Genomic DNA, 15817 nt, shown 5'->3' with positions numbered 1-15817 from the left:
CAAAATGAAGATAGCGCATACTATACCAGAATAGTCCTTTTGGTTTTTAATCTGTACTGATTCTGAACAAAACACTTAAGGATAGTTTGAATTATCTACTATTGATCGAACTTATATAGTTAATCAATCTGTATTTTGAAGAAAGAGTGTTTTAAAGGATTTGAACCCCATGTAACATATATGAAGTTTTCTTACTTAGATCCTAATTTTGAATTTCCGTACTAGGATTTTTTTATTTTTTGGCTTTATATTCTCATCCTAGCCATATTAATTCATCTTTAAAATCTCTGCATTGACATACGTTTCAGGCGTAAATTTCCATGCGCTTTTGGAAAAAAAAAATGAAAATGTCATTCGAAGACCCTCTTTTAATAAAATTAAAACTACAGAAATTTAATATTTTCGTGTTTTTAAAATGAATGTCCAAATTCATGGACGGTGATCCTGATCGGCCCATGGACACCTCTTTTTTAATCTATTAAACATTCGGCTCATAAAGTTAGACGAACAATTTTCCACTGTATATATTCTGTCTAAGGAGCATGACAAAATGTATTATATCCTACAAGGTTGGTTAACGGATTGTGATATGAAGTAATCATTGAGATGATGTTATTTCAAAAAATAATTCAATTAGTACCGTATCTGATCACGAGTATCTATTGTTTATTTAATTTGTATAATTTGTCATTTATATTTTACAATGGTAAAGCTTTCAGATATCTGTTTTATTTGATTAGGAATATATTATTGACAAACGTTCAGGTTAAATTTCATTTATTTCCTATTGTGATTTCAATATTTTTAAAAGGCGATTTTACTGTTTGTTTCATAATAACATTCTATGCTTTTCTATTTTTTCTCTCTCCAATATTGACCCTTTCATATTTCTAGTCTATATGACACGAATATGTCCAAATTGCAAACAGTTTTAATATATTGGTTACAACGGTGAATCGTATGTTATGTTGATTGATAACGTTTGATTTTGTAAGTTTTTTATGGAATTCCCACTTTTTGATTAAGAATCTAATGCACCCTGGGTAATATTTTCAAAAGCGTACACCAAAGCGTTTTGGTTGGTTTAAAACGTTATAAACAATGGAAATTCAACCAATGACGTAACGTTATTTTCACTTTGGGGTACGAACAATGAAATTACCATGATGCTTTAGATTCTGAAACGGCCAATTAGTGCGGTTTTTTTTGTGTACATTTTTACAAATGGTATTTATGTACTAAAAAAATGTCTTCAAATCGTTTCTTATCTATTTGTCTGAATTACACAACAAAATACATGACACTAAAACCCGAAGCTTGGAACCCTTGAAAAATACTATGGCATTTATTGGTTTCGTATAAATGTATGGATACTTTAAAGGTTAATAGAGTTATGGGTCAAATTAAGACATGCAATTTCCGGAGAGTTCTTAGACGTTTTGTTATTAGCTGTAAATGAAACAAATATTCACAGCCTCGTTCTGTTTTAACACGCTATCAATATTGAACTTGCAATAATTTTGTACTGTAATGCGACTCTCTTGAAGTAGTGTCTCTATAGGGACTTAGTATTTTTGTATCTATGTAAGAGGATATTCAGACTCAACTTCAAATTTGACATATTTGTTTTAAGATAAAGGGCTATAACCTACTAGTGTAATACAAAAACAATGGAACTATACTTATCTGCGACGACTGTCTATGGCTGACCACATTGATTGATCTTTAGTATTTAATTAAAAGTTTATCACCTACTTATTGTGCTGAGAACGTGCTATAACATATCTCTTTTCCTTAGTCAAACTGTTTGTGCATTGTTTGCAAACAGGGTTGAGCTTACACTTCATACCCTTTCTATCCAATCACTTGAAGATTTCTTTCGGTGGCCATTTCAATAACAAAAACGTCAATGTATAAAAGGAATAATAAGCATATATTATATCAACCCCTGTAGTTGACACGTTTTGTTTAAGGCTGTCCAGGTTTCCATTGCTAGATATAGGAAGATGTGGTGTGAGTGCCAATGATACAACACACCATTCAAGTCACAATTTAAAAAGTAAATCATTATAGGTTAAAGTACGGCCTTCAACAAGGAGCCTTGGCTCACACCGAACAACAAGCTATAAAGGGCCCCAAAATTACTAGTGTAAAACCATTCAAACGGGAAAACCAACGGTCTAATCTATATAAACAAAACGAGAAACGAGAATCACGTATATATTACATAGTTTGATTAACGCTTATTAATGAATGTTTCCAAGCTTCTGGTACGTACAAAGTTAATAAGTCAGGAACCTATATATGGCCACAATCTGTTATGATTCACTAATAATACATCGATTCTGGTGTAGTTTTTAAATGTTAACAAGATACACTATCAACAGCACAAGAATGGCAAATATGAAGATTTGTAAAGACCGGTACAAGTTGACTATAGAAGCACCACTAAGCTATAACTTTTAAGTAGTAATGTGAGTTTATACAGTATTCCAATCTGAGGGATAATAGCAATAGTCAATCAGTTTGTGACCTACTGATGTATTATTTTACACGTTATGTATTGTTTGATCTATGATGACACAACTTATAGATAACATTTCAATGGGTATACTAATTCTTGCTGAGTTGCTCATTTATTAAAGTTAAGCAAAGTGTTACGAAGACTTATTACAGGTTGGTGTTCCTGTTTTAAAAACGATATATTTGCTTTACAGATGACGAGTGTTGTATTTGAAGGTTTATTTACACCACTGGGTCAATGCCACTGCGTGTGGACGTTTTGTTTCCGAGGGTATCACAAGCCCAGTAGTCAGCACTTCGGTATTGACATGAAAATCAATCATATGGTCATTTTTTGTTGATTAACAAAGACAAATTAGTCAAGTGATTCTGATTTTGGACAGGTGCAACAATCTGACGTGTAAAATGTTTTGTGAGATATCAACCATTTCCTTATAAGTCTAATTGCATGTTTTATTTCCTATTCTGGATTCATCAAGTTTGTTATTGCAGCCATCAATATCAAATTCGTTATTTATTTAATAGAATTTGTAGATAAAAAGGATACTGTTATTGATTCTTTGTGTCATTAGCAGTGTTTGGTTAATATCAAGTACTTTTTGGATGATTGATCAGAGCAATACACGAGAATATTGTGTTATGGTTTATTATCTTGATAAATGTTGCATACAATGATACAGTTTGGCTTAGTAGCATACAATTGACAGCTATTACACAATTATTGAAATTGTGTTTGTCTACCGTCCAAATATAGCTGAACGATATTTTACGACTTTGATATGTAAAGGAAGTAAACAGAAACCGCCAGAGTGTTAGGCGTAATAGTCAGAACAAGCATAAAAAAAACAATTACGACACAGAAAAATAACGTTCAATATTTGACCTCTTATCCAAGGAGGATGTTCACGAAGGGCTAGAATTAGACCTAAGATTTGTACACATTTCACATCGAAATGCATGTAATTACACCTTGGCCGCTATCAACGATCTGAAAATATTTGATATTGATGAATTCAATTAAAATTGAAATCATTTGGTGACATCATATTTTGAACCGGAGATGGCAGGAAAGATTATCCTCAAGCTTTTAAATTTGAAAATTCATCGTATTTGGATAAAATGTGTTTACGTACTTTGGAGAATAAAATGTACTTTTATGAAAAGAACTGATTTGTTTAGACTTGAGAACTTCATGTTTATTTTTTTCTTTTAATGCAAAATTTAATCTGCAAAGAGATGCACACAAGTGTCTGAAGATATGCCAAAGTTTTGCTGAAAAAAAACATTCATTTTGTTCCAATATTACTAAATCTGTTTCATATATCACTATAAACTTTTTTTTCTGTTATTCAAATCTAGAAGCAACAGGGGCACTTTCCATCGCTGTCTTTTAATTGAAGGAGCTTCGTGCATTGAGTCTCCTAAACAATTCTAATTATGACAATGGTGAAAGACAAATATCGTATTCTGCTTTTCATTTTTATTTGATTTGTGTTACGTTTTTATGTCATCGTGGTCATTGTGGCTTTTTTTATCTTTACTATTGTCACCGTATGTCCTTTTAATCATATCAATAAACGTTTATTTTCATTTCAGGGGCTTTTCTTATTCCCTATGCTGTTATGTTGGCGATTGAAGGAATACCTCTTTTCTATCTAGAGTTAGCGATTGGACAACGATTGCGCAAAGGTGCCGTTGGCGCCTGGAATCAAGTCTCGCCGTATCTTCAAGGAGTTGGTATCGCTTCAGCAGCTGTATCATTTAACCTTGCATTGTATTATAACACTATAATGGCATGGTGTGTTTTATATCTCGTCCAAAGTTTTCAAAGTCCACTCCCATGGTCCACATGTCCGACACATATCGAGGGTAACGTTACTATTGTAAATAAAGAATGTCAGGTAAGTTAGGGACGACAAAAAAAAGCAATGCAGGATAAAAAATAAACTTAAATCAAATGGTTTGAGGTATAGGATAGGGTTTTAAATTGCTGCAAAGTTTGATTATACGAAATCGATTTTACATACTAGTATATCCATATTGGTCAATCATTTTTTCCCAAATTAAGTTAAGAAGGGGATAGGGTGTCAGTGAAAAAACTATGTGAATTAAGATTTTTTATTCTACATTGAACTTTTGATGTCGTTCCTTATGTAAAGAACAGAAAATATGAATTTATGAAATACAAAAATATGTATTTAGCCAGACATAGAAAATATTATGACGGGTTACAAATAGTATTATGCATATAAGATCGAAGAACAATCAACAGAAAATAGTCCGCATAACACCAATGAAAAAAATATAGAAAGAAAACACGATCTTCCAGAAATGAATAAACTACAATGTAAATACTACAGACTCTCGTTGAGACCAAGGACGTCCTTTTAAACAAATAACTCGCGAAGTGTTCCTTTTTAAATCTGGTGATAATTTTTTTAACTTAAAAATTAGTTTAAAATTGTTATTAAAATAATTGAAGTCGTTGTGTTGGAATCGAATTGGGAACTCCGATTTGCTGTTTTTATTGATGTATAAATTACTGAAATATCTCGAAACACCTATCAAAACTACATTTACATTTTTTTTGTAACTATACCAGATTTACTAAAACAAAATTGTATACGTTTTATTTTTCTTTGTGATTTAAATGTTCACTGAATGGTTTATTTTACTGCAAACATAAAAATATAAGATCTTATGGGTTGAGTAACACTGCCTTTTCATAAACATCTCCCGTCACCAAATTTTTGTTTTTGTTGTTTAGGCGAGGCATATTAGAGTCTTCGTTTCTTTTTATTTAACATGACATAATAGTCATTTGTTATCTCGTGAATAGGTACAATGTATCAACTTCATATTTTCAACAAATTCCCAGGCTTGCTGAATAATACTGTAATAAATCTACCCAATAATCCACGTCGACAATACTTTTAACATTTAACATTAGATTTGATCTCACTAGCATGCATTTTGTAGTCTTTCGAGACTCTTTTTAGATCTTGACAATAAAATCAGACAGTTATGTATTTCTGTTTGCGATAATGATGCTTTAATGACATTTTTGCATGTTGAAAAATAGTTTGTTTATTCACACAAATTACATAAAATCCATAATGATATTGGGAAACAAAAATAGATTTTAAATGTACCTGAATTAAATTGTAAATTTGCATGGTTAACTTGCATTCTTGGTTATATTTGTTCTAATTTTAGAAATTCCTCAAATGCAAGATTTGAACCAGTATTAGGCATAATTATACATTTAACTTGTTGACTTTGCCTGTAATACTGTCATCAACGTAGTAAATGAAAATGGTTAACACCAAGTACATTTCATTTTGCTAATAAAAAAAGAGCCTAAACATTTAATTAATAGCTAAAGCCCGTCTTTATGTGCGGGATTTCTCCCTGTGATGGAAACTCATTGGCGACTATCGGCTGTTTTCTGCTCTTGGATTGGGTTTTTGTCTCTCTGACAATTTCTCCTTTTAATTATCAATTTTGCTTGTCTTCTAGATTAGCGGTCCAACGACATATTTTTGGTACAGAGAAACATTAAATGTAGCACCATCAATTAATTCAAAAAGTGTTATTAACTGGAAGTTAGTGTTAGCTCTGTTGGCAGCTTGGGTTGTTGTCTTCCTTTGTATGGTAAAAGGCATCAAGTCATCTGGAAAAGTAAGTCAATCATTGTGTGTATGTATGTGCGGGGAATTATTTATAGACTTGTGACATAATGTTTTTTTTAGATATGTTTATGCGTGTATTCTGTTAAAAATAATGTAGCTGTTTAACTTTAAAAACTATTTTAACATAATGAGCGTCTCCCAAGTCTTAATTCTTTAAGAATAAAGGAATTCCCTATAGTATAGCATTTTCCTTTAGCTAAGTTGTCTTTAAATTAGTTTAGTCTTACTTAATGATAAAATTTAATAATTATACAGCCTTTGTTTTTCAAATGCAAGTTTCGAGCTGAACGTTTTATTTATAAACGCTGAATACACAAACACCAGCGAAAATAGCAGACACAAAGGCACAACATTTACATGTATATGCCTTTTTTGTCATTAAAGCTTTGTTTTAATAAAGATCATATTAGTTACATAGTGTGTTAGTGACCTAATACGATATATACGAGGTCAGTAAATATGGGAGCAGCTTGAACCACATATTGAATTAACTGACCCTGTACAAATTATATTAGAACACTAACACACTATAATCTTACCGACTATCTTTATTTATTAAAGGAGTAGCTTCAGTAAGACCCCTTTTTGGCACCAAAATATAGCAGTTTTACAAACTTTTGAAAATGTAATCTTTAAGCTATTTATTAGAAAGAAGAATGCTTCCGCTAAAAAAATATGGGATGTTTTTTACAATACAATGCACATATATCGGGTACTAGCATCATTCAGTTAAGCTAAATTACTGAAATTTTCAAAAGTTTAGATTTATATTTAAATTTTAGAGGATTTCCGTCTTAAATGAAAGTGGACGCATTCGTGTTCATTCATTATCTTGAAATGTAAGTTGTATTAATTATATTTGATGATAATACATAATATAAAAAAAGATTGAGGATGAACACGGATACGGCCACTTTCATTTTTGACAAAAACCATCGGAAAAGTGACGTTGTTTTGTATATTTGATAGATATTTCATATTCAAGCTTGAATCGGAGCGTTTTTGATGACTAAGTCAGTCAAAATCTTTCACATAAACAAATCGAATCAATTGAAATAGACACTTTAAAACATTTTTGAAAGATGAACTTAAAATTTGAGGTCAAAATCGGCCCTTACCAGACCTACTCCTTTAGACTATACTTGTCATATTTGCAATTTTGCCACATTTTCTTATTTTTATACTAAAGTGTTCAACTGTAAGAACCTACTTTCATTGGTCTGCATTAAAAAAAACTATAGTCAACAATAACAATTTTATATCAACAACGTTGATATAACAATATTTAAAGATGTTCAATACATTTAAGTGAATCAAAAAGTGCCAGAGTCGTAACTCGACTACTAACTGTGTATTGAAATAAGCCCCGCCTCCCTACTAACCATTTATCGCATATGCACGTTCTCCACGCGGACTATTTTAACCAAGCATATTCCTAGAAATGTATAAAAACTAGCTAAGATAATATTGTACACACGTTTCATACAGACTTCGTCGTTTTGTTCGAAACCGACAAATGTTCAATCTTAACTGCACATTGTTTGCAAAGGAATACTTTTAAATATAAAACAAACTAAAAGCTTGATTGAACTTTCAATTACAAGGTTTCAACATTGAGTGTAATTATAAGAATACGAGTTTTCTATTTATTCTATTTTAGAACGGACAGTTTTGTCAACACGTTTACCACCAATCAATCTACAGAAAAAAGAAGAATGCTTTTCGACAAAAATAGATTTGCACACAAAGATTAACTTACGGATTCGAAATAGTACAAACAAATACGCCTAAGCTCCGTGTTGAAGGCCGTACCTTGACCTATAATGGTTTGCTTTTATAAATTGTTACTTGGAAGGAGATTTGTCTCATTGACATTCATATCCCATCTTCCCACTAACTGATCAACGTATCAGAATTAAAAAAAAAACCAAGACGTTAATACCCAGGGCAAAAGAATAGCCATTTCCTAACTACACACAGTTCTTTTCTTAATACATGTATCGCATTGAACCGATTTAACAAACCCGACTGCTTATATATATGTATGATTGCATGGTAACGATGAAAAATGAGTGAACAAAACCAGGTTCAACCAACCATTTTTATCTTTACAAATGTCCTGTACCAAGTCAGGAAAATAGCCATTGTTATATCATAGTTCGTGTCTGTGTGTGTAACATTTTAACATTGTGTTTCCGTTGTGTCGTTTGTTTACTCTAATATTGAGTGTGAATTCACATTATTTTAAGACGTTTCACGGTACTATTCTATCCCAAATTCATGTGTTTGGTTTTGAAGTTATATTTGTTATTCTCATGGGATTTTGTCTAGATTAAATGCTTAGTCCGTTTCTGTGTGTGTTACGTTTTAATGTTGTGTCGTTGTTCTCCTCTTATATTTAATGCGTTTTCCTCACTTTTAGTTTGTTACCCCAATTTTGTTTTTTTTTCCATAGATTTACGAGTTTTGAACAGCGGTATACTACTGTTGCCTTTATTTATCTCCGTTATCCTTAGCTGTATGTTTTTAGACTTCCAATTATGAAGACTGTCTGGTAATATTACGGATATGTAATGAGATACACGAACTTTAAGCATTTTCATAGTGGTTTGTCACAAAATATGTTCAATGAATGCATTGATTTATACCATTTATATCTTATTGTGGGAGGAATAGTTGTTGTTTTCATTAACTATTTGACTTTTGACATTTATTTGAAAGCTATTTCGAACGTCTGTAATATAAGCATAGTCATGAAGGCAATTAACGAGTTGGAGACCATGTTAATATCATGATGGTGATAATAGCGGTTTTATAAGACGGCCTTCATTAATCTAAGATGAAGAGATAAAACGTCATAATAAATTGAATGCATACAGAATACTATCTTACGTTTTATTTGTTACATTTCAAAATTAATAATAAAACATACAATTTTCTTTATTTACAGGTTGTATATTTCACTGCAACTTTTCCATACGTAGTTCTTGTAATATTTTTCTTTCGTGGTATAACTCTTCATGGGTATCAAAGTGGATTGGAACATTTGTTTATACCTGAGGTAAAGAAAAAAAATATTAAATTGTACATGCAAACTAACAACTTACATGTATACGTGACATCTTTAGAGCATCAAGTATCAATTTTTTGTAAGTGACCGTTGTTCAACAGCAGTGCATGATTCATTCCGGAAAAGTCTATTAGTAAACATAAAACAATCTTGTTTTTTAATCTATTTTGCTCTACGAAGAAATACGACAATAAATCCAATTGTACATCGTCTACTTAACATAATGGCAACCAATATCATATCACTAGTCTAAATTTTACACGTTAGGATAGTCGGTAAGATAAATTCATTACATAGTGTGCTAGTGATTTAATACGGTATATATGGGGTCAGTAAATTAATATGGAAATATGGAATTTACTGACCTCATATATACCGTATTACGTCACTAGCACACTATATTACCGACGTACTAAACGTGTAAAATTTAGACTAGTGGCCTATCAAAGTGAGCAAGTTTTCAATACAGTTAGCATTATCATGATTAAGAAACTACTTCCTTTAATCCTACAATGACAACTTGTTAGATTTAAATGTGTTTTATGAATTTAATTCACTTTATCATCACTTTCCTCGTCTGTTGAAACCTTTAAGGTTTTTTCTCAGTACTGTTTTATTTTACTAAAGGGACGTTACTCCACTACTAACCATGTATGAAATAAGCCCCGCCTTCCAACTAACCTAATATTAAATAAACACGGTTTCCACGAGGACGCTTTTAACCAATCATATTCCTAGAAATGTATAAGAGGTTAGATAAATAGTTTTGTCTTGTTGGTTCACAACTTGAAATAAATTAAAAGCTGAAGTTGCATTGGCTGATGTTATAAGTACCAGAAATTTTAGTAATGAAGTGTTGTCTGATCCTCGTAAACGAAGCTCGTTCAAATGATAGGTTTCTCAATTAGATTATTGTGAATAAATCTATTTCAAAAGTTTAAACAGTTCACTTTAAAGATTGATTTTGTCCTTTGGGTTGGTATACAGTTTCAATTGCATTTACATCTCCTTAACTTTCTTTTTAATTTTGTTCTCCACGTTTCTTATGACATATAAAAAAGATGGTTTGGTATGATTGCCAATTAAACAACTCTCCATTAGAGACCAACATGACACAGCAATTAACAACTATAGTTCACCGTAAGCCGATTTCACATAGTCAGCTATGAAATGCCCCGAAATGACAGTGTAAAACAATTCAAACGAGAAAACTAACGGCATTATGTATGTACAAAAAATTAACGAAAACAAATATGTAACACCTTAACAAACGACAACCACTGAATTACAGGCTCATGACTTTGGACAGGCAGGGTTAAACATGTTAGCGGGATCCCAACCCTCCCCCATAACTTGGGACAGTGGTAAAACAGTATAACATAAGAACAAACTATGAAAATCAGTTGAAAAAGGCTTAACTCATCAGATGGACAAAAATACAAGTGGACGTAGTCGAGTACTTGTTCATCCCACCAAAAAGCGACACTCGGTACAGATCTGAGAGTACTAGCAGTTAATTGGCATCTATTTCAGAGCCAATCACAACTACATGTTATAAAAAAAATCTTGCATCTCAGACTAAATTATCAATCCTTTCACATCCAATTGATTTAGTGTAAAGACGTTATATACATGTATGCTAGATATATATGCATACAATACAGACACACCAGCTTCATTTAGATAAGGCTTGAATTTGAAAGATATGTAAAATTTACACTTTTAAAGATAGTCACAATTTAAAAACATTGTGACTATATTCCCTTCTTACAACAGGCATTTTGTATATCAAGTACAAAGTTTTCTTTCATTAATGATATTTGAATAGGCTTGTTTTCCATGCCCGGGAAGATTAAATTAAAAACAGAATCTGTCCTTAGTCTAAACTTTACCTTTCGTTTTTCTATTTCAGTGGAAAAAGTTAGCCGATCCACAAGTATGGTTAGATGCAGCAACACAGATATTCTATTCTTTTGGTTTGGCTTTTGGTTGTCTGATAGCGCTTGCATCGTATAACCCAGTGCGGAGTAATTTTGTTACAGAAGCTTTTTTTGTTACCATTGCTGATTTCTTTACATCTATATTCACAGCCACAGTTGTATTTTGTGTGTTAGGTATGGTTGATTAATATCAGTCTGAGTAATTCGCATAGGGTGACTAATCGGATACATCTTAACTGACATTTCGTTTGAATAATTTCAAGTTATTTATTACGGGAAAGTTGCCATGCATGTAGTAATTTGACATTAATGAATTTCTATTTATTACATAATATTATTTCATCACTGTTTTCACATTGATGTAGCGTTAACTAACTGCAATATATTGCTATCGATTGTGCAACTTAATTACTGTCAGATTAAAACCTGGCAGATTTCACAAGGATTAAAGGAAATTCAAACATACTTTTAACAGCATTACAAAAATAGATATTAAACGAATTGCTTTGTATCTTGTATCATTGGCATATACATGAAAGACTACAAAAAAATAACTGAAAATATGAGATAACAAGAGGCTTGTCAAAAGTCATAGGTTATCGATAATAATAGAACAAAATAATAAAAACATGCAAAAGAAAAAAGGAGAAAGATACAAAATTGAACTTAAAGAACTGTTATTAACTCCATATGAAATGCTTTTGACATAAACTCACCATAAATACCAGGATAAAAATTGTGTACGCAACACCCGCATTTCGACTACAAAAGACTCACCAGTGACGCTCGAACCAAACAAAAAGATTTAAAAACCTCAACTTTAGTACGAAGTTAAAGTTGCATAAAAAAAAGATGTAATTATATAAAATGAGAAGATTTGGTATGGTTGCCAATCAGACAAGAGACCAAATGACAAAGAAATTATAAGCTATAGGTTATCGTACGGCCTTCAACAATGAGCAAAACTCATGCCTTTATTTTTTTTGCAGGATTTAAGGCTACTGCCACATATGAAGAGTGTTTGCGAGATAATAATATGACGATGTCCACATTACATGGAAACGGAACAGTAGCTAAGTGTGATTTCAAAACTATAATTTCCGAGGTTAGTTAAATTAAATTTATCAAATGTGAATATTCATAGACGAATTAAATATAATACTGAGCATCAAATATTGGATAACGTTCACGATTAAAATCATCCAATGTTAGAAACTTAGTTCGTAGGTTCAAATGTTCCAACAATTCCAAAATTGAATTTGAAATTAATAATTCCATCTTGAACATGTTCAGCTTAAAATTTTAAATACCTTTTTTTCAGATATTTAAAAACGCCATCCTCATCGAAATTAAGCGCAGACGTCTGTTATCATCTTCCACAAAATCAATTATATCCCTATGTGCAAATACAGGGTATTTTCTCACTTCCAAAATTTGGTCCCAATTTGGCCTTGGTATCAACCCTCGACCCACATCGGCCCTTGACTGAAGCCTCGAAGCCGATCTGGGAGTCTCGGGATGATACCAGGGCCAATATGGAAAAGGGCATGTTATAATCTATAGATATACTGATTATGACGTTGGTGTATGGAATATGCTTCAAAGTAAAGCCGCCGATATTACAGTAAGAGCAGCATGATAATGTATTGTATGTTTTTTAAACCAGTCTCTGTAATTGCGAGCATTCTTGATTAGGTTTTGTTAATTGATTTTTGTTCTTTAATAATTGTGTTTATTACCTGCATCATAAAATTAAAACTTTTATTGTTCTAAATTTTCCTTGTTATAAAATTGTGTGTAGGTATATAAAAAAAAAGATGTGGTATAATTGCCAACAAGATAACTCTCAACAAGAGACCAAATGACAAGGAAATAAACAAATTTAGGTCACCGTATGACCTTCAACAATGTGCAAAGCCCACACCTTATATAGTTATCTACAAATATTGAAAACTGCGTATTTATCTTTAAGCTTCCAATTATTATATCTTTGGGATGCTGTATTATTTCATGTGTATTAATGTATTTATGTTCCAGAATCATTTATTTTCACAAAAGTGTGTCTAAAAAAGAACAAAGTAAAATTAAAGTTAATAAAATTTATTTTTCGTAAGCCTGCAGCACAAAATGCCATACCTTTCTCATTTCAGTCAGCTTCAGGGACAGGCCTAGCATTTATAGCGTTTACAGAAGCCATTAATCAATTTCCTGTTCCTCAATTATGGTCCGTTTTGTTTTTCCTGATGTTGTTTACCCTAGGTCTTGATAGTATGTTTGGCACTCTAGAGGGAGCACTGACTTCTATTAATGATATGATGCTATTTCCTACGGCAAGGAAGGAAGTTGTATGCGGTAAGTTTACCTTTTCTTTGATCCCGTATTTTGATCATATTAATCATCTTCAATAACGCGATTGCTAACTAATATCTTAAGCTTTTGATTTATGTTATCATTCAGCAAATAGTTATATAAAGTAAATATTGACATATTGTACATTATGACAGACATTTCAAGCTTTTACAGCCGGTTCATTGAGTGTGAAACCAAAGGTAATATATTTTCTTAGCTTGCTTGTGAACTGAACCGTGAAGTTATTGTTAGGTCAGATTAATTATCCCCCTTTAAGCGTAGACTAGTCCAGCAGATAACCAGTCTATCTGTTTGTTGGACTGGGATACTTCAAAAGGAGGGTAGTATACCTGACATGATAATAACTTCACGGTTCGGCAAACAAGCAAGCTAACCAAAAATATTACATTCGACTACACACTCAATGAAATCGGCTGTACAATGTGGGTATAACATGCACTATCTATTGTATAAGTAGCATTCAATAATAGTAAAGAGCCAATTAAGAGTTTTATAATTAAGATATTTTGTTTGCGCAGATGTAATGTCACATTTAACAGCAGATATCAAGCTTAGATATAGAAATATTTGGAGTGCTTGCAAATGAGACAACTCTCCATCCAAATAACAATTTAAAAAGTAAACCTGTATAGGCCAATGTACGGCCTTCAACACGCAGCCTTGGCTGCTACAGAACAACACGCTTATGATTATAAAGTGACGTCTTGTTTTGAAATAGAAAAAAATATACTAGAGCTGTTAAAAGTTACCTTAAGTATGTTGGATTGTAGTCCTAATAAGGAATAGAACTCTTAGTATGAAGCTAACTTAAAAGAACATTATGTCCATACAGCAAATATTATTACATCTGAATAGTCACTATATACGGTGTATGTGACATAAGAATCGAAGTAAAAAAAAACAGCTAGATATGGATCCTCCATTCGATAAAATGCCTAAATAAGATCAAAACCAAAAATGCTTGTTACCCAGATATATGGACACAACTTCTTTCATTGTCTAATTAAGAAATAATTCATGGGGGCTTGAATATATCGTAATTTTACCACGGGCTGGCCCTTTATGACAAATATTTTACCCTGAGCGATAGCGAGGGGTAAAATATCGGCATAAAGGGACAACCCGTGGTAAAATCTAGATATATTCAAGCCCCCATGAATTATTTCGATTCTAATAGGACAAATACGGCATTTTTTTTTTGATCGAAGCGCTCTAGATGGAGGCCATTATTTGCCGTTCCCATGAATTAACGCACTTTTAGATTGGCGTAAAAGAACGGAATAAGTGACATGCTCAAACTATTCACAAAACATATTTAGATAGATTTGGATGAATTTTAATGATATTCTTACTTATATGTTTTCTATGTATATGAAAAAAATGGGCTTATACCACAATTTAGCATCGTTTGTTTACGTTTCCTTGTGGTGATGATTTTCGGTATCATAAGCGTGTATTTTTCCCGTAAAATGCTTAAATTATAACGTCATCATTCTATGACGTCGGGTACTTCATTCATAAAAAAAACATATGACGTGGGAGTACGATCGGAACAGCCAATCCAATATATTCATATTTTACCACGGGTGTGTACTCAAAGCGTTTGAAGGACGTCATGTTAGAATTCCTAATATTTGTCATTTCTATATGTTAGAAGTTTGAGTAATGGCGAAATTTTTGTCGAAAGAATACAAATAAAAGTATTATCATTCTGTCACTGCTAAGTAACGTAAATGGTCAACTGTGAAATTGATATAGGATTTATACATCCTTACTTCATTAATATTTCCCTCTGGTGTGTTTGTCTTTGTTATCCTTCATCATCTTTTTATACATGTAGTCCGTAAAGTAAGTAATGTTCAATAATTGTCATTGGCCTAATAATATCAAACTGTTAAATTTACTACAAGCTTCTAGTAAGTCTCTCAAGATCAAATTATGTAATTATGTAAAAGTTGCATGGAATATTCGGTCTTATATGGTCTCATAACTTAATTTATATGTCATTGCATCATACTGTTGTTCTCTGTAGTCTATTCATGTTTTATATCATGTAATATATGTTGTTAATTTTGCAATAGCATGTCTATGTTTTGCAAGAAAGATTCATTCATCCATCCAATACCAATAGCGTTTTGCCTATACAATAGCCTAGCTTAAAGAACTGTTTGGTGTGTGCAAAAACTGCGTTTTGAAGACCGTACTTTTACCTATAATAGTTT

General features: G+C 32.0%; 1 protein-coding gene across 3 annotated transcripts in view; it reads left to right on the top strand.

Moving 5' to 3' along the window:
- The window catches only part of LOC134720822 (sodium- and chloride-dependent transporter XTRP3-like), a 39313-nt gene that overhangs the window by 20249 nt on the left and 3247 nt on the right, over positions 1–15817 (top strand). Inside the window, exons 2-7 of one of the 3 annotated variants that reach the window (XM_063583354.1) lie at positions 4120–4256; positions 6043–6204; positions 9166–9276; positions 11198–11399; positions 12215–12330; positions 13376–13577. In XM_063583354.1, the coding sequence (XP_063439424.1) occupies positions 4120–4256; positions 6043–6204; positions 9166–9276; positions 11198–11399; positions 12215–12330; positions 13376–13577 (930 nt within the window). Of the gene's footprint in view, positions 1–4119; positions 4425–6042; positions 6205–9165; positions 9277–11197; positions 11400–12214; positions 12331–13375; positions 13578–15817 lie in introns of all 3 variants that reach the window. The other 2 variants (XM_063583352.1, XM_063583353.1) reach the window with 2 other exon arrangements.

The sequence above is a fragment of the Mytilus trossulus genome, chromosome 6 (assembly GCF_036588685.1).
Source record: "Mytilus trossulus isolate FHL-02 chromosome 6, PNRI_Mtr1.1.1.hap1, whole genome shotgun sequence".
Lineage (NCBI taxonomy): Eukaryota > Metazoa > Mollusca > Bivalvia > Mytilida > Mytilidae > Mytilus > Mytilus trossulus.
The sequence above is the reverse complement of the archived record's forward strand: the minus strand, read 5'-3'. Positions and strand labels throughout refer to the sequence as shown.